A 19,477-nucleotide genomic window follows, 5' to 3' on the forward strand; every position below is an offset into this window, starting at 1 on the left:
GGCACGACACGGAGCGGCCCGGAGCGGAGCGGAGCGGAGCGGCCCGGGGCGAGTTGCGGGCCGGGGCCGGGGCCGGGGCCGCTCCGCAGCGCGGGGCCGCTCTGTGCCGGGCCGGGCGCTCCGCGGCGGCCCAAGATGGCTGCGGCGCCCCTTACCTGTTTTCTCCTTGATCTCGCAGAGGACGCTGAAGAGCGCGGGCTTCATCCTGTGGCAGTTGAGCGCGTGCTTCCTGCAAGAGAGCACAGAGAGCCGTTAGCGCCCGAACATGGCGCCCGCCGCCGCGCCAGGCCGAGGGGCCCCGCTCCGGGCCGGGGGAGGCCGCGCCGCGGGGCCGGGCCGGGCCGCGCCGAGCCGAGCCGGGGCCCCCGGGCCGCCCCGCCGCCGCCATCCATCACCGCGGCCGGCGCCGTGACAGCGGGCCCGGGCGGCGCGGGGCCCCGCGCCTCACCTGCGGGCAGCGCGAAGCAGCGCGGGGCCGCGGCCGGCGCCTGATGGATGGGGGCCGGGGGCACCCCTGGAGCCGGCCGCCTTTGTTCGGCCGGGCCGCGGCGGGGCCGGCGCGGGCTCCCCCGGCACCGACCCCCGGAGGCTTCGGCGCTCGGCTGCCGCCGCCCGGGGCGGGGGGCGGCCGGGACACAAAGTTACGGGGCCCGGCGGAGCCGCGGGGAGCGGGAGCGGGACCGGGACGGGGACCGGGAGCGGGACCGGGACCGCGGCCGAGCCGGGCTGAGGCGCCCCGACAGCGCCGGGCTGCAGCCGAGCCGGGCGGCGCGGCGCGGGGCTCTGCTTGTTTGATCGGAACAACAACAAAAACGGTCACACAGCCGCTCCGCCTCGGCCTCGGCTGCGTGCGAGCTCTGCTGCAGCGCTCGGGAGTTGCTGTGCCGGTGAGGCGCCGGCTGTCCGCGGAGCAGCGGGGAGCAGAGGAACAAAACCCACACACACAACAAGACAAGGTTTAATGAGACGAAACCAACTTTGCTTGTGCCTCATCCAGGCTTTGGTCAGTGATGGTCATGATCTGATGGAGGATGTCCCCGATGTCCTGCTTCCTGCCGTCGCCGTCGGCCCCTTCGTGTCCGTGGGGAGGAGGCAGAGCCATGCCCCCCTGCACCGAGTGCCCGGCCAGGTTCACGCCGGCCAGAGTCTGCAGCATCCTGGACTGCTCGTCCATGCCGGCCTCCGCCGCAGCCCGATCGATGCTGCCGGGCGGAGCGGCGGGGAGCGGGCTGCGCCGCCGGCGGGGAGCGGAGCGGGGGCTGCGGGAGGAAAAGGCGAGGCGGTCTCCGGCTCCCGAAGTCAGTCTCAGTTCCTGACTCCTCGCTCTGTCCTCGCGCGCACACGCGCGAAAAGAGAAATAAATAAAAAGGCAAAAACCAGATCGACAACAACAACGAAAAATCAGTATCTGTGTTTGGACCGGGTCTCGGCAGTTTATTCCACTCTCTTCTGCTTTCCAGCGCAGTAAATCACTCTCTTCTTTAGTTACAGTCTTCTTTCATCATCATCATATCTGCGGCTGGGATAAATGACTTGATAAGGTTTCTTTGCAGTTTTCTTTCCTTGGTACAATCTTGCTCCAAAGCTTTTTTTTTTTTTTTTTTTTTCTCCCCTTTTTTATTTTTATTGTTGCTTTTTATGTCTTTCCCCACTTGTCCAAAAATCTTCTTTGCAAAAAGATGAAAAAAGTAAAAAAAAAAAAAAAAAAAAAAAATCAAAAAACTTGCTTGCAAATCCCGAAGAAGTTAGAAGGGTGGCAAACAGCAAAAACCACAACAAACCGAGCGAGCACCCCCACCCCCAAATTGCAACATAAAAAAAAAAAAAAAAAAAGCCAGGAAAACACAATCACAGAGGGAAAAAAAAAAAAAAAAATTAATTGCCCTCCCCCCAAAAATAACAAATGGTCCCAAGTCTGTGCAACGGGGGGAAACAGCAGCGATCAAAAGTTTGGACTCGCGCGAAGAAAAGAGCGGAAATAAAGGGGAAAGAACTGTAAAAAAATTAATTACACACTCTCTGCAAAGCAATGTGCAAAAATACCGGCCGGCCGGGATTTATGGGGCCGGCGGCGCGGTGCCGGTGTGTGTTTTATGGTGTTTGATGGCCGCTCCGTGAGGGATTGACAGCCTGCCAACGCCACTCACTCACCCCGCAGACGTGTCACCCTGTGAGCAGCGCCGCGGCCGCCGGCAGGGACGTGGGCCCGCCGCGCCCCGCCCCCGCCCCGCCCCCGCCCGCCGCCCGCCGCCCGCCCCGCCCCGCCCCGCCCCGCCCCGCCCCGCCGGGCGTGGCCGCCGCCGCCGTGCCCGGCTCCGGCTCCGGCTGCGGCTCCGCGGGGTCGCGGCTCCCGCCGGGCCGGGCCGCGGCGGCGCTCCCCGGGGGGCGGGGCGGGCCGGGAGCGGCGGGCGCGGCGGCCAATCGGAGCGCGCGGGGGCGGGCGCTGGCGGCGGCCGCGGCCACTCAAAGCGCGCGGGGCGGGGCCCGAGCAGCCCGCCCCCGACGGGCCCCGCCCCCCCGGCCGAGAAACTTGCGATTGGGCCGTTCGAACGGTCACGTGCCCGGCCCGAGCGCCGCTCCGGCCCCGCCCCCGTTGCTATGGGAACGCGCGGCACAGGCCTCGCCGCACGCCGGGCAGGGCCGGGCCTGGGGGGGCCGCCTGAGGCCGCGGCTCCCCGGGGCTCCCCGGGGCCCGGCTCCCGCCGCCCTCCCGCAGCCCGAAGCGAAGCTGCCCCCCGCCGCCGTCACCCACCTGCCCCGCGCGGCTCCCCTCAGGCGTCCCGCGGCGCCAGCCCAGCTCCAGGGGCCGGAAAGGGCCGGGTCCTGCGGCCGGGAGCCCCGGCGCTGTGCGATGGTCGCGGTGCGGCTGGAAGGAGCCCGTCCAAACTCAAGCCGCGTCCACGTCTCTGCGACACCCCCGGGCGTGCGGCTGCCCGCTCGGCTCCGTGCGGCCCAGCGGGGCTCTCAGTCACGGCTGGCATCGCCCTCATCACACCTTCACCCAGAGCCATAACCTGGATGGCATCCCTTGGGGCTGGGGCTCGGCCACATCCCACGCTTGGCCATTATTCCGGGGAGCAGAGCCAGGCTTTTACCGTTCCTCCAAGCAATTAGCACGCTTACTCAAATTCTAATTATCTTCTATCTTCTGTGGCATTTTCTGGCCTAAACAGATGTGTTCTTAGTGTCATCCAGCTTTGGTAAGAGCGCTACTCCAAAGATACTTTTTTATGATTATTATTCTGAATATTTCACAAACCCGTTTGCATTTGTCCACTGAGGGCGAAGTCTCCCAGAACAGCTGAGCGATTCCAGTGGCTGGCTGGCACTGAAATGAACGGGACGCTGCTGCCCCTGTGCCAGCTCTGGTGCTGAGCTCACCCCGTGGTGCTCCAGTTCGCTTCACTAAATCATCAGAAAGCTCATCTTCAGGGTTGTTTTTTCTACTAGTTTATCAGGCTGAGTCAGGTAATTACAGCATGAGATGACGGCTGGAGAATGACTCTCTGTGCTCTGCTTTGCTCTTGGTTATGTCCTTACGCTACCCATTGTCTGTCATTTGTTAGAGCAGCTTCAGTTCCTCGCCTTCAGTTGGCCACCGATGCCAGGCTCCATTACCTGCCCTTCGCGGGATCACACAGACGTCTTCACACCAGAGCCTTTGGTGGCACTCTAATTCTTTTCACAGCCGTCTGGTAACATCCCTTTTAAAGCTTGCTTTTTGTCGAAGTGTACAGCTGTATAGAGACTGCTAGGTCATGGTTTGCTGAGAAACTAACCAATATTGTCTTGTTATTGCCACGGGAGATGGTGGAGGCAGGCTGCGTTGGCAAGTTTAAAAAGCGACTGCAGAAATGCCTGGCCAGCGGGCCATGAACAGGTACAAATGGAAAACGCGTGCTAAAAGGACCCGTGAACATCTCCAGTCCTGGACAGTCTGCGAGTCTGGAGCACACGGACCGCCGAGAGTGGCCAAGCTCATCTGCCCGCTCCAAAACAGCATCTGCTGTAGTCTGCTGGAGAGAAAATACGAGTCAGAGGGAACGCTGGGCTAACCCAGTCCAACATTTCTCATGTTTTCAAACAATACCAGAATTGTTAAGTTTATTTAACCAGAACTGTTAAATACAGGGGATTGCAGAAGTTCCATTTGTCTAAATGCAGCACCTTTATGCTTGCGTATCAAGCGCTATGTGGGAGGTTCACAAATCACAACACAGAGAGAAACACAGCGCAGTGTTGACAGGTCAAACAAGGTCTGGGAGTAACTGGTACAGCCTCGTCGGGAAAGCGTTACCTTTACTTGCAGTGAGTGCGGCTGGGCAAGGGAACTACCGGGGCTTTCCTCAGTGAGGATCTGGCGGAGCTATGGCCGGGGCGGTGTCTGCTTTGGGAACGCTCCCGCTCAGCGCCCTGAGCACTCGGGACGGTGTCACCCGACCCGGCGGGGCCTCGGGGGCGGGCCCAGCCCCTGCAGCCGCCAAACGCGCGGCGCGGGCCGGGCCGGGCCTTGGCCGCGGCCGGGGCCGGGGGCCGGGGGCTGGGGGCGGCCCCGTCCCAGGGCCTCGCCGAGCCCGGGGGCGCCGCCACCGGCCCCTGCCCCACGCACGCGCCCGGCGGAGCCGCCGCCGCCATCGTCACATCCGGGGGCGGCGCTTCCGGGTCGCGGCGCGGCCCAGCTCTCCGCTGCCGCCGCGTCCCCGGCCCGGCCCCGGCCCCGGCCCCGGCCCCGCCGCGGGGAGCAGGCGGCGGCCAAGGCCCGGCGCGGCCCCGCGGAGCGGCGCAGCCCGGCCCGGCCCGGCCCGTAAGTGCGGAGCAGAGCGGGGGGCGCGGTGCGTGCCCGGCGCCGCCCGGCCTCGGTGGCCTCCAGCCCGCGGCGGGTCCCCGGGGGCGCGGCGGGTGAGGACCGGCCCTGCCCTGCCCGGCCCGGCCCTGCCCGGCCCGGCCCTGCATTGCCCGGCCCGGCCGTGTCGGTGCGCGCAGTCCCGGGGCGTTGCTGCGGGCGCGGCCCGAGCGCTGCTGGGGGCCCGGGGGGCGCCGCCGCCCGCGCTGGGGGCAGGCCGGGGGCTGGCCGGGGGCAGGCTGGGGGCAGGCCGGGGGCAGGCCGGGGGCTCCGGGTCGGGCAGCGGCGGAGCCCGGCCGGGGCCCTTCGAGGGCATCGCTTTGGGTTCGGCTCTGCCGGGCTGTCAGGCTCGGAGCAGAGCTGCTGGTGGACGCTTAGGGTTGGGTTACGAAGCTGAGATCGCTGCCCCGGCACGGACCTGTACCCAAATAACCCCGGTGGGGCGCTGGGAGCAGCGGAGGTGCTGCATCTGACTGTGCCCCCCAGCTGCAACGAGTGACAAACCTGACAGCCGGCGCGCTGTGCCGCTTCTCCTCTTGCTCAACAGAGGCCTCAGAAGTTTAAGCAGCTTGGCAGCATGACCCGCGCTGTGCCTCCTGCAGCGCAGCTTTCCCATCCTTACAGAGTTCTGTGAGAAACAGACCGGCGTGTGCACCTGCAAAAGGCCGCTTACACTCACGAGCAGGACAAGGAGTAAGTAGGGTGCAGGCTGTGCACCCCGGGGCAGGACCAGCTGCTCCCCGCGGGCTGCTCCGGGCTGCCTTTGCCCAGGGGACTGAGTGTCACCTCTGGGAAGGTGGCCCCAGGACCAAGTGTCATCTCTGGGAAGGTGGTGGCAGGGCTGAGGCTGCCTTCAGGCCCTGCCTGCAGGCCCCGGGAAGGGGCAGGCCAGCACTGCCGTGGTGTAGGGCTGCAGAAGCAGGTGGTAATGGTGCTGGTCCTCGTAGCACAGAGTGCTGCTACAGTGCCATCAGCACTGCAAACCATTATCATTTGGTGCCGTGGTAATTGTGGTTGTGGCGCTGCGTTATGCTTGAGATACACCTTGCGGTGAGTTCGTTGCCTTATGTTTTGCTAGCAGCAGTTCTGCATTTGTCAGAAGTGGCCAAATGAGGACTTTGTTAGGCAGCACTTCTGACAGATCCCAGTATGCGTTCTGACACACGCTGTGTGTGCTGAGCAGCTTTATTAAACCGGGAGACCTAGCGGTTTGTTGTCTACAAGTTTCTTGTATGAGACAACACAAACGTAATCTCTGCCTCGTTTCCTTTTTGCTTGAGATGTGCTCTCTAAATCGCTTACTCTGAAAGCAAGACAAATGTTCTTAAACATGTTACGCTTTGTCTGCTGGTGAAGAAGAAAGACCAAAATTTTGTCCAGACAAAAGCTAAAGGCCAGAGAAAAGGGAGATGCTCATTGATTGCTGAACCAGCGCGTACCTGTCCAGTTACATTTGACACGGAGTACCAAAGAGGCTTGATTTTCTGGAAGTTTTTTAAGCAGATGTTTTGCTTATGAATGCTTCTGCAAGTCAGAAGAGGTTGCAGTCTGTTACATTATGAAAACAAGGTTACAGTCGTGCTCATTCAAAGCTATGCTTTTACGCCATAGAAATATGTTTGTGCAGCGAGAAGTAGAGTGGCAACAAAGTGAAAAAAGGCTGTTTCACATTCAACTTCTTTTGATTTGTACTTCCATTAAACAAATAAACACTACAGAATGTATGAAAGAAGGAAATAAACACTCACTTGTCATTCAAGTTTCACCTCAGGTGCGAAAAACTGTAGACAAGAATTAGAGTAGTATTGCTGAACTAAACTGGGAGCTTGGAGGAAAGGTGCAAGGAATTGCTGGTTTCACTGTTAAATCTACATATAGGGAACAGGAGTTCTTAAAAGTTGTTAGAATTAAATTCTAGTAGACTACCCTTCTCTCTCTCTCTTTCACTCCATTTGCCATCACGTGTGTGCCTTGCAGAAAGTTGTGTTTGTGGCTAGATTTACTGCCTGCATTTCAAGTCTACCTTTATGGGTGTACTCTTAGGGTTGGTGTATACAGAATGAGCGTTTTGTGTAAAATACTTCTAGGGTAATGTCTTGGTAATATAGGGTCACATTTTCTGGGACTGAATGTGATTGTTTTGTTGAAAACCGACGTCTGGAGTACTGTTACAGAAAGGGTTATGTTATGTTTGAAAACCATCAAAATATTCCAGTTCAGACTAAACTACAAAAATAAATTATCCAGCAAAGCTGAATATACAGTTGGTGGCATCTGAGATATATATGTGTGTATATATGTATATAATTTTTGATAGTCCTGTTTTAAGATGGGAACTCTAAGTGCAATTCTGAACTGTCATTCTGTGAATGACCCAGAGCTCTGTAATCCCGTGTCGGATGCTCGGAGGGGACGTACTCCCTTCAGCTAAAATCCGACGGTGCGGTTGCGCAGCAGCAGCACGGTTCTGAGAGTGGACTGGTGAGCTGGCTCAGACAAGTGCAGGTGGGTCTCACGTGGCCGGGAAGCTGACGGGCTCCAGCCGTGTGAACCCGGCTGCACGTCAGCATCGGGGAGCAGCAGGCGTGTTTGTGGCTCCGGGGCTCGTTGCAGATCCTGTGGGGTTATGGTAGGTGCAGCAGGACTCGGCCTTTGCCCTGAGTCGCCCCAGAGCACGAGTGGTAAGGCTGCAGCCCTCCCTGTGCTTGAAACACCGTTGAGACAAGTTGGGCTTCAGCACCTGCAGGCAGGCTCTGTGCAAAGCAGCTGTGCGAGGTGGACACGGGTGGCTCCTGGACAGCTCCTCACACACTGCTTGTGGTGGAGACCCAGGTAGTGAGCCGTGCTCAGGAACATCCAGGCAGAGCTGCGTCCCTTCACAACGGTCTGAAGGGCTTGGAGGCGGCCTTAGAAAGCCTCCTTCAGACTCTCAATATTATACAGGCCACAAAAGGGTAGAATGTTGAAGCTTTCTATTTCGGTCATTTCTTGTTGAAGACTGAATTTGTACAGGGTATGTGTTCAATAGTATCAGGGAAAGTCTTTGAAAGATCAATGTTTTTTTTAGGCTCCTGAATGCTATAACGTGAAGAGCCAGAACGGAAACTGCAGCGTAGCATTTGAGAAGCTTGAGCCCGTGCTTGCAGCCTTCTGTTTGCAAGTCGATGTTATATACGAGCATCCTAGGAAAATTAAAGCTTAACACATCATCTTTTAGTGTTTTAGGCAAGTGAGTGATAAGCTGTGGTTTCATGTAGAAGTGTCGTGTCACTGCTGAAAGCCTTCCCTCCAGCTGTCTGTGCCCACAGACGTGCACTCGGCCTCCCTGCTGCACGGGCAGCGGCTGCTGCCCCCCGTTTGTGGACAGGGTGCTCACCGGGAATAAGAACAGAAGGAAATTGCAATCTGTTGTTTAAAAGCTATCCTGGTCTGGTTTGTTATTTTAAAATCAACGGTCTTAAAAACAAATGAAAATAATTGTGTTTTTTTTGGATAGCAAATTCTCCCAAACGCGGGCTGGGGAAATAGGCCGCGGTGGTTCCAGCGCGTGGGGTCATTACAGCCTGGCACTGCGGGTGTAGTGTGTGACAGGGAATGCCTGCTAGCCAGGATGGAAAAATAAGCATAATCATAGCCATTAAAAATTAAGCAAAGTGTTTGCACATATTTAGATTAGGGGAAAAAAAAAAAAAAAACACAGGCAAGATGCCGCTTCTCTAAACTGTTTCTATCCAAAGCATTCAGTACAATATCAGAATGAAAAATGACAACACTTTGTCATCTGTTCAAATTGATATTGCACTCTTTGCAGTGACAGCTGAAAAGGCCCACAGGTGCCATATAAAGAGGTGACCATGTTGTCATATTTCATTTAGGCATCCCTCTGCAAAGCCATAATTACCTAATTAGGTTGTTAATTAGGAGATTAGCATTTCACTATATTGATAGAATGCTCTTTGCAGGCATGAGTCTAGATACAGATTTGTCTGCCCTAATTTATAATCTCTGCATTTTTTTATACTTATTTATTTGCGTAAAATCTTGATGCAAGATAGCGTAGGTTAGCTGCGAACCAACTTGTTTGCAACTAAATGAAGATTTGACAAGATCAGGAAACAACCAGAGAAGAGTGTGTTGTTTCCATGTAGACTGCGATATTTTCTCCCTCCTTCCCTAAAGCTCAGTAACTAAAATATTGAATTTGGTGTACCTTGTGTCCTGCCTAGCATGAGAGCAAAAATAAAGCCAAGTTCCGAGCGGTTTGTGAAGGCAGAAATACGTATCCGATGCCAGACTGATATACAGGATTGTAAACTAACAAAGAATTTGCTGAAAGTTTTGTGTAAGGTATTGTTTCTCATCGTAACTTTCAAATTCCAGCTTCACTCGTGAAAGAGCACCTTTTAAATGGTTATTTGCTTTTTAATGATAGGCCTGAGCATAAATGACAGCTTCTCTAAATAAGTATTCATTCTTAAAGGCACTTGAGCTTTTGTTGAAACGTAAACTTGAATTTTCATATATTGCTTTTCACTTCCCTTTATCCTGCGTGCACAGGGCTCCGTCTGGCATTCAAGGGTTTTGATTATTTGTACTGCTGCGAATGTAGATAACCAGAACCATTTCTTCAGCAATTGCAGACAGAAGTTAACTGTGAAATTATTTCATATAACCTGAATCATAAATTTTGAAGTATATTCACACCGTCCTATTCCAGCTTGTAGGATGTGGGGGAAGAAATCAATTTTTATTCTAATCTGTGCATTTTTTCATTAGTTTTTAAGATCGCTTTAAAGAGCTGCAGTGAGGAGTTTAAGTTCAGTGAACGTGGAAGCCCTTGAGCGCTGACATGCAACATTATATAATTCTTCCAGCCTGCTGTGCTCTGAGTTCAGCAGTGATGGTTTGGGATGCAGGTTGCACCCTCCAGAAGTTGCACCTTTGGAATGTTGATGGTTACACTGAATAGAATGGGACTGCTTGTTACTTCCTCAGGGAGGGCCATCAACCTAAACACATTTTCCTCTTGGGGGAAAAAAAAAAAAGGGGAAAAAAGAAAATGAGCTACAGGTCTGTAGAATAAGAAATTTCAGTTCTTATTTTTCTAATTTAGAGGGGAAATAACCTTCCAGGAATTGGCTGGAGAATCTTGTGGAGAATTTACAGCTGCTTTTAGCCATTTGAACCAAAAGAGCCTTAAAATTATCACATCAAAATTGGTGGAATTTCAAAGTTGTAGCTCTTTCTGAAGCAGGACATTTTTAATTGCTTTCAGCTTTCTCCAATTTTTATCACTTATTCTAGCTTACGTAGAGGTCTAGGAGCAAATTTCATGTGTCAGACATGATAGATTTTGAATTACGAAGAGCAAAAATATGTAACTTGTCTGCGAGTATTTCTTGTACTTCGGTCAGTTGTAGCATGTCGCGGAAGGGTGACGTTGGCTTGCAGCTTTGGGGACGACAGTCGTGAAGTGGCAGCCGTGCTGGAGGAACCTGGGGGGTATAGGGCCGAGCTGTGAATGTGCCCCTGTGCTCAGAGCTCGGTCAGGGGTCGGTTCCTGCCTGTGAGGAGCCGGGTGTGCGTGCCTGGGTGTGCCGCCGTGCCCTCCGTTTGGGACCTGCGTGTCACCCGCTGGGAGCAGGGCAGACCTGTAGGACGTTGTGCCTTTCTTCCACGCTGTATTACGGAAATGTTGGTGTGCATAACAGCCGTGCTTCTCTTGCTGTGGGAGACTGTAGGTGCCTAAATGTAGCAGCGGGGTACTGCACGGGGAGTGCTTGCCGTAAGGTGAGCAGGCTGCGATCTAGCTGCCCGACTGTCTACAAAGGCCCCGTGACACCCGGCGAGTCGTTCAGCCTCTTGATGGTGCAGTTCTACATCGCGGAGGATGTTACCTGACTGCACAAGGCTGACAGGAGGCTCGGAGGCGCTCCAGTAGTACCGCGAGGAGACCAAAGAGGGGGTGAGCGAGAGCCTTCGGATCCAGCGTGCTGATTAGATAATGTGCAAAGACTAAGACAGATGAATAATAAAGATCGAGACCAAAGTGAGGGGCCGATTTGGGTCTGTCCACCCGTGTGATGAATCACGGAAGGTGTTTGCTGATAAGTCGTATATCATCACAGCACTGAACTGTATATCATGTCATACAGAAGTACTGGTAAGGCTGCAGAGGTTTCACAGGGCTCCTCTCATTTCCAGTCTTCACACAGTGCACTTGGCAGCTGTCTGCAAAGTATTCTATTTAGTGGTAGTATAATATTTATATACTGCAAGTATTAAAAGAACGTTTACTTTTTGTTTATGATTGAGGAATGTGTAAGTTGGTGGTGCTCAGGAAGCCCCTGACTTGTGTAAGCTCCTGCCTGCGGGTGTGATAACGGCGTGTGGGCATGAGGAATGCAGAAATGGCTGTGTGCTGGCAGAGCTGAGTAGCTCCAAAAATTGATCTCATATCTGTGATTTTGCTGGAATTGATGACATAGAGGCATAAAGGTGTTCATATAAAGGTTTGCAAAGCTGAGCTTTGGTTCTTTGAAACCTTTTCCTGTCATCATTCCTCTGACCAGATCTGTGCTATCTAATTTTGCTTTTATCAAAAGGAGGAACCACTTTGCTATCTACACAATTCTAATACGAAGGTATGGTGTAAAAATCTAAATTAAATTTTGAGGACTGATTTCTTTTTTTTGAGGGGTGTGAAATATTCATCGAATTTTCAGTTAATGTCACTTTATTGAGATGTATTCTTTTGGAAATTCTGAAGAGGAGGGAGAAAAATGTGTTTGCATTAAACTTTAGACTTTTAAACAGAATTTCTGACTGCTTTTCACTGTCCATGTTTATGGGAAAAGTGATTGCGTGTGTAAAATTGTAAAGAAGCTCGGGTAATTGAGCACACGGACTGCTAATGGCACGAAGTCGGGGTGCAGAGTATAAAGGTAAAAATCTCGCATCTGCTGTTACATGTTGTTAACTCCCTTAGCAGACATTAAATCATTTCAAGTACAATAATAGTGTGGGAGGTAAATTAACTAACCATTAACAATCTTATAAATACACAATTAACATGCCAACATTTATATGACACATTGATGGGGCAGCAGTAATTTTTGATTGGGAGTTTGCAGACCTTTTAGAAGCCGAAGGCAGTTGCGTATTTGAACAAGTTCTTACAGCGTGCAGGTAAGCGTGGCCTTTTCCTGATGAGCGGTGTGTGAGCAGTGTCATGCACACAGCGTTCTGGACGTCCGTGCTCGGTCGTGTTGGTCCCCTGGGTGCCGCACGGCGCTGGTCGCACCCTCACGGCTCGCGGGCCCCCGGCACGTGCGCTGCGGCGAGGATGTTTGCCTCGTGGCCCCTCGCTTTGAGGGCGAGGGGGGGCCCTCAGGGAGGACAGGCCTACTTTCCCGAATAGAAATAGTCAGAAAATAAAAAATAGGACGTGGGCTCGGCGCGGCCCCTGGAGAGCTGCGGCAGGCGGCAAGCGCGGCCGGCTCAGCACCGGGTCGGGTGGGCCCGGCCAGCCCCGGGGGGTGCCGGCACGGTGCCCTGAGCTGGAGGCATAACTCACCGAGAGGGATGGGGGCAGCCTGTTCATAACGAGCTGCACGCCAGCTTGATTTCTCTACCGTTCTCTTATTGAGTTCCTGCTTGCTGCTGGGTCTGTTGCTTAATAAAATACTTCTGAGTTCTTCCATTTTTTTGTTTTTAAATGGAAAAGACGAGGTCTCTCAGAAAAGAAACGGCAGCACTTGTGGCCAAGGGAGGACACAGACCTGAGATGGTGGCAGATCGAACTCTGCTTGCTGAATGCGCTGGGTGCTGCTGTTTGCTGGGGGGAGGACACTAGCAGAGGTGGTAAATTTGCTGCTTGCAGTCTTGCAATGTATCTTCAAAATGTAGCTTTAGCTCTGATTAAATGGGTACGCAAATAAAGTATTGCCGTTATTTTCAGCTAAATGCAGAAGCTGCGTAGCGAGGCTCCTTCTATGAATATGTACCTCTTGCCTTGGAAGCCTAGGCGAAAATTATGAATGCATTTGGTCCTGGAACAAGCCTGGCTCATGCTTTCTTTCACTTTGTTCTATTAAAATCCACCAAGGAAAGGCCAGCCGCCTTTACTAGATTTCCATGGGATACTACTTGGGGATTTAAATTTGATTTTCCCTTTTGCTGACAGATGTTTTTCAAACAGTAACGATAGGGCTTTCTGGTTTTTATGTTTAAAATACTAAATTGCTACATTTAGTTCTATAGCTGGCATAAACTTTTGTTCAGAGATACGCAAATGATTAGAAAAGCAGTGGTGATTCTGAACTTCTGGGGCTCGCTTCTGGGCTTGCTTCTCCCCAAGAGCTGAGGTCCAAACCCCAGCAGCCCCCCTGAGCCCTGCTGCTGGCGGGGGACCCCGGCTCTCCTGCGGCCTGTGCCCCACCGTGCTGCTGCTCGTGCAGCTCTTCACAAATGAGCCTGGCAGCAAGCACCACCTTTGCTTTTCGGGTTGGTTGCCAGCAGGACACTGCTGTGCCCTGGCCCGCCTCAGCCACACAAGTGCTCGTGCCGGCCCGTGCAGGTGGTGGAAACGGGAGGCCCGGGCAGCTGCTCCATCTGAGGCAGCCCGGACTTGAATTAGATGAAATAACTGTAAATCCTCAGCTACAGTAAAATGGGGCAACTGGTTGAGTGGGGGGTTGTTTGTTTTACCTGCTTTGTTTTGTAAGGTAACTGGTGTTGTTGAAGTGTTCAGGAATTCAGGCGGGCGGTGTGTGCTCACAGAGCTCTGTCTGTATTGCAGCACTTGTCCTGCACGAAGCATCGCGCAGCAGCGGGCGTGCAATGTTCAGCCCTGAGATACAAATCTCTTCATGTTTAAAGTCTGTCCTGGAAATCTAAATTCTGAAGGGGCTGGAATCAGGTAATCAAGTAGTTGCAGAGGCAGAAGGAAAACAAATGCTCTTAAAACGGGTGAAAGGAAATTCAAAATCCTGTTTTTATAAATTTATTATTGTTAATGGGCAACTGTTTATTTTGTGTACGTTCTTCCCATCCTTCTGTGTGTAGTACTTAGAATATTTCACCTTATAGCAGTCGTCCCTTGGAAAGCAAGGAGAGCTGTCTGGAGCTGTTTTGTTTGGTGTTCTTGGGATTCGGGTTGCAAGCTGTCCTCCAAAAGCACCGTTCTTTAAATGGATCTCAGCAAGCAGCATAACTTAAACTGGAGCAGAATTAAAATAGTTCTCTGTACAAAATTGAGTAAGATTTTATGCATCCAGGATATGATCCATCTTGGTTCAGTGTTTGGTTGTGATTTTTTGTTTTGTTTATTTGTTTGGGTTTCCCTAAGTGCTGTGTTTGTTGCATTTCTAGGTACAGTGTCCATGGAACAAGATGGAGAGAAGATAGTACAGTGAAGTGGTGGTCCTGTGTACAGAATGGCTTTCCTGGACAACCCAACAATTATACTTGCTCATATTCGGCAGTCACACGTGACCAGTGATGACACAGGGATGTGTGAAATGGTCCTGATAGATCATGATGTCGACCTGGAGAAGTTTAATCCCTCGTCAACCTATGGGGACAGTGGTTCAGAAACACAGGGAAGCAATGGTGAGACTCAGGGCTATGTATATTCCCAATCAGTCGATATTACCTCAAGCTGGGACTTTGGAATTAGAAGACGATCAAACACAGGTAAGTGATATTTGCTGCAGAAACAATGTTGGCCTTTTAAATTCAGTTTCTGTTGGTATGGTATGCATGGGCAAATCAGAGCATGACTGGCTAGAGACCTGCTAAAGTTTTCCTTTTGTAAGGTAGAGACCCTTTTTGTAAAAGGACGTGTTATGATTCAGATACTTTAGTGTGCTGTCAACTGAATTTTAATTGCTATTTTACTTAATCATGTACAGAGGAACATTGAGGTAGTCAGTTTTATATATTAAAAAAAATTAACTTGTAAAGACATCAAGTCTAAATCCAAAGTACATGAACAGTCTTTGATATTTCTATTGTTAATGTCTGGAGGGGTGTTAACTCTTGAACAGGATCGTTCTTTTCTGAGAAAAATCTACCTAGTGATGCATCAAATCTATTTGTTATAAAAGAGAGGAATGAAGTTTGTGAGGCAATGAAGTGAATGATTTGTCTGTATTTTGTCTTTTGAAGTCTTATATCTGAGAAAACCTTTGAGCTAGGATTTAAGTTACCAATTAGTAAGTCTAAGGAGGATGTGCACCTTTCCAAAATATGGTCTGTTTGTCTCGATGTGAAGAAAACCATCCCATTTGTTGTTAGGAATACTTAGATTTCTACTTATACCCAAGTAATGTGAAGTGCAAAAATTCTGCAATATTGAATATGTATGAAATGGTTGCTATTGGGTGGTTAATACTGATCTCTTTATTTCTGTCACAGTACATCCTATTTTTCCAAATTATTTCTGAAGGTATTATAACACCACCTAGAGCTCAGAAAAAACATCTGTGCTCTGCCTAACAAGTGAAATGTATGGTATGAGATACTTAGTAATACCTTTTACAAATAAGAATTTGTCAAAACTTGCAGAGAAGATAGAGCACTGATCCTTTGTTCTCATGAGTTACATTCGGAAATAAGCTGAAGATGTAGCTGCAACTAACTCGAAGGCATGTTGAGAAGTTTAATGTGCCAGATTGTCCAGCATTGTCCATGAAGATTTGTTTAGCTCAGTTGATGTTAGTTTATAAGGAAGGAGAAGCAAAGATTAAAAGTTTTTGGAATTGCTCCAAAGATTTTTTGATTCCACCAAGTAGACTGATGAAATAATCTCCATTTAAATTATGTTTTGAAACTGTTTCAGTTTCCAGTTAGTGTCATATTCTGAAATAAAGGTTAAAAAAAAACTCAGCCCAATGGGGAGCCATTTTTTTGCCTTCTTTCATGTGGAATGTCTTTTATGTTCTATCATGTGTGCTGATACAACCAGGAACCTAATTCAATTATCAAGGCGATCAGCTGATGATTTAAAATGGGGAAAAAAGCCTACAAAAATGCAGGCTGATCACTACTGAACCCTTTTCAAAAATAAAGGAAGAAGAATAAAGTAAATGGAAAGCTATCTGTTTTTAATATAAATGCTTTTTGCAGTAATCAAGTACTTAGAAGTTCTTGATGGAAGAAAATGTGTGTATATTAAGGTACACATATACTCATATGTAAAGGACATATTACATGCTTCTTGCCATAAGCAAGATGTTTACTGTCTGAAATTAGGAACTAATTTGATGTGTGCTGTCACTATTTGAAAATGTTTTTAAATTATGCTTCATAACGTTCATTTCTAGGTTTGGTGAAGTTTGTTTCAAAAAAGAAAGATCTTATCTAAAAGTGTGTTTTTTTTGTCTGGATACCAGTAAAAGACATTGAGTAACTGTGAGTTTTCCCTAATAAACTATTTTTCAGCTCCATTTCAAAACATCTTTTATTTATGAAGAATAATAGCAAAGTGTCCTTTAATAATGCTACTACTATTGAAAAATGGCTGCTGTTGTGCTAGGATTAACTGAGTTTTAGTGGTGTGGAAAAAAAAAAAAGCAGTTGGAATAGTTCAGAACAAAAATTGATCTGCTGTTAAGTACGTTAAAGGGAAATCATTTAAATTAACCTTATCTCTTATTCTGTAACCAAAATAGTATCAAACACAAATGTTACGCTCACTCTGTAGCTGTGTAGTTTTCAGAATATTGACTGTGTCTCATACATAAAACCAGGGGTCTGTTATGTCTCAAGCATGAAAACTCATTACCTGTGAAATCTCCAATTTTTGCTCCTAAAATCTGTAAACATAAGGACATTTTTTTAATGGAATCTGTAGCTACCTGAGTAGATTTAGGAAGAGCAGGAATGTTTGTTCTCTGAAAAGCAGTTAAAAAAAGTTTCTTTACATGTGGAAAGAAATGAAGATAGTGTAATTTTGCATATCAACAGGTAGTAGTGGTAGTTTTTTTTTAACATGTTAGCTCTTTATTCTCCTGGTTTTTATACAGTCCTAGATATAATTATTTTGTCTTTTACTGTTGTTTTTGGATGGAGTATAACTTCTTATTATCTTTTGCAAAGCTATTGTAAAGTACGTTGCCTTTTATTATTAAGCACCTTACGAGCGTTGTATCTGTTTGATAAATTATAGAAATAACAGGTTACTGCAGAAGAGTCAGCACATCTGAGAGGCTATAGAAGCATTGGCTATTAAGTAGATCTTGTGCAGATATGCTGATTTGGAAATTAATTTTATATGCATCCCAGTATCAAAGTTATGCCCTAAGACTTGAATGGGATGCACAATGGGTGAGACACGTTCTGGTATTGCACGCCGTGTGCTGGCAGAGTGCAGCTATTGTCTACCATTGCATTTTTCCTCCTTTTCTGCAGGAGTCGGACGGGTCATGGGCTCTTCTGGCTCTTGGCTCCATCCCCTCACTGCCTTGACACTGCCATACTAAGGAAAAAAAAAAAAAAAAAAAGTAAAGCTGAGACAGGTCTGTGCAAGGTGTTACAAGTAGGGGAAAGAAACATCTTTCCCCATCCATGTGACTGGAAACAAAGGCTCGTCTAGCTGAGACGACGCTATGTCGGTGGCATGTTTCACACAGAAAGCTGTCAGGCTGACGTGCTTGTGAGAATGAACCCCGAATAATCCCAACTCCTAACGTGGGTACTGATCTGATCATCCCATCTCTGCCCCCTGGCCAAGGCCTGCTCTGGAAGGGCGAGCTGCTGATGGCGGCCTCCAAACAGGATGAAAACATGCCTCGATCTCATTTTTGTTCTTGTGTTTTCCTTTGTCTGTTAGATTCCTATTTAAAATGGATGTTTCACGGAGTCCTGCCCATTTAGGAAGAAAGGGTTTTGGGAGGTGATTTTGAACTTCAGTCAGGACAGTAATTAGAGGGGGGGGAAGGAAAAGGCATTTCTTTCAGAATAGAATATCTATAGTGCAGTAGTGGTTTACCCAATATTTCCACTCATAAGCAGGGATGCTACGTTCCTTATTTAAGGAACAGTAAGATGCACAGAGGAATTTAGGCACCGACCTCGTGTCCGTGGGAAATAGGTGCTGAAGTCCCCATTTGTGTCTGTACCTTCAGCTGCTCATTGCAGCTGTTAAACTTCAAAGTTTGTGAAGAATTTTAACATTTTTTCATCAGTTACCACATTGATACTTTTTTTTTTTTTTTTTTTTGGGGGGGGGGGGGTGTGGAAATGGCAGATTTATTTCTGTCCACAGGTCATTTCAAGGGCTAAATGAAAAACAAGAATAGTAGAAAGAATAGAAAATATTTATTAACCCTGTCTTAATTGGTGAAGTGGCTCAGGAAACTCAAATTGTATCTAAAAATTGTCAGAGTAATTTAGTATTTTAGAATCTCTTCTAAAAACCCATTTTAGTTAATGAATTATCTCAATACATCAAAATTGCTAATATATCCAGTAAATTGTTTCCTTCAGTGATCAACATCATTAGTCCTACTTTCCGGTCTAATCTTCTTTCTTATTCTGAGTGTACCTTTATAACTCGGTTAATTCCTGGGGTCATTGTTTGGGTAGCTGCTCCCAGGTTTAGTTAACAGGGAGATCTCTCTCGGGAGACAGTCAACAAAAAGATGATCGAAGGTATTGTCTGGTACCCTGGCCTCTAAGTTCTTTGGTATTGCAACTACTTGAGGCTGTTTTCAAACCCTGTTTTGAAGATGGAGTCAAAATACACGTAAAGAAATATTATATTCATTTTAAGATTTGACTAATGTTGTGAAGATACAAATCATTTATTTTACTACCTATAAACTGTTTCAGCACACTGAAGAAAAAGCTATGCTAATTTATATAGCTTTGACATTTTATAATTTTCATGATTTTTAGATAAAGGATTTTATATTTAAAACTTTAATAGTCTAGTCTGAGTTCATTTATCTTTAATTTTTGAAACGGGTAGAGTAATTCATAACAGTAATTTTATTCCTGTAATGTAATATTCACTTCAGTTCATTTGTGCATTAAAATTCCTTTAAGACCGTTATTAATGATTTATATAATGAAATGTCATATTAATCACAGAAGTTTTCACATTTTATTATTCTCTTCCATGTTAATACTATCTTTATGATCTCTATTAATGTTTTATATCCTCTAATTTCAATTATAAATCAAGAACATTTTCATGTTTTTGTTGGTATTTGCTTTTCAGGGGTGCCACCTTTAAAATTTTATGACTTTTTCCCCTACACATGCAGTATAAAACATCTTTATTCATATAAAGGTAGTTAATTATGTCTTTGTTTATAGTAAACTTTCATTGACAAACTTATAGTTATAATATTTCTTTTCAAGCTCAGAGACTAGAACGTCTGCGGAAAGAGAGACAAAATCAAATAAAATGCAAAAATGTTCAGTGGAAAGACAGAAATACTTCTTACTCAGGTAAGAAGAAAAGATCTTCTATTATCCTACTGTTTTTATTTCTGCTTTTGATGGTTACAGCATTTCCAGTTTGTAATTTTCACTTCAACTTTCAAGGCATAAAGAAAATACCAGTTACTGGTTTTGCCTTCCATTCCCCAGTTATGCTCTTCCCATGGTGTGTTGTTTGGGGGG

The 19,477-nt window shown here is 48.5% G+C and overlaps 2 protein-coding genes across 13 annotated transcripts in view; one reads left to right on the forward strand and one right to left on the reverse strand.

Moving 5' to 3' along the window:
- PBX3 (PBX homeobox 3) overlaps window positions 1-4,542 on the reverse strand; it is a 111,825-nt gene extending 107,283 nt beyond the window's left edge. For 2 of the 9 annotated variants that reach the window (XM_084493707.1, XM_084493700.1), the window contains exons 1-3: window positions 2,017-2,172; window positions 978-1,664; window positions 156-229 (exon numbers count right to left, since the gene is read on the reverse strand). In XM_084493707.1, coding sequence (XP_084349833.1) covers window positions 156-229; window positions 978-1,174 — 271 coding nt within the window. In that variant the 5' untranslated portion in view covers window positions 1,175-1,664; window positions 2,017-2,172. Of the gene's footprint in view, window positions 1-155; window positions 294-448; window positions 583-977; window positions 1,668-2,016; window positions 2,174-2,752; window positions 4,017-4,297 lie in introns of those variants that run through there. The other 7 variants (XM_084493704.1, XM_084493701.1, XM_084493703.1 and 4 more) reach the window with 7 other exon arrangements.
- Window positions 4,543-4,666: 124 nt separating this feature from the next.
- MAPKAP1 (MAPK associated protein 1) overlaps window positions 4,667-19,477 on the forward strand; it is a 102,219-nt gene continuing 87,408 nt past the window's right edge. The window contains exons 1-4 of one of the 4 annotated variants that reach the window (XM_084493691.1): window positions 4,675-4,804; window positions 13,644-13,763; window positions 14,216-14,539; window positions 19,214-19,303. In XM_084493691.1, the coding sequence (XP_084349817.1) occupies window positions 14,281-14,539; window positions 19,214-19,303 (349 nt within the window). In that variant the 5' untranslated portion in view covers window positions 4,675-4,804; window positions 13,644-13,763; window positions 14,216-14,280. Of the gene's footprint in view, window positions 4,805-5,146; window positions 5,537-13,643; window positions 13,764-14,215; window positions 14,540-19,213; window positions 19,304-19,477 lie in introns of those variants that run through there. The other 3 variants (XM_084493693.1, XM_084493690.1, XM_084493692.1) reach the window with 3 other exon arrangements.

This window comes from Aythya ferina, assembly GCF_964211825.1.
Source record: "Aythya ferina genome assembly, chromosome: 20".
Taxonomy (NCBI): Eukaryota; Metazoa; Chordata; class Aves; order Anseriformes; family Anatidae; genus Aythya; species Aythya ferina.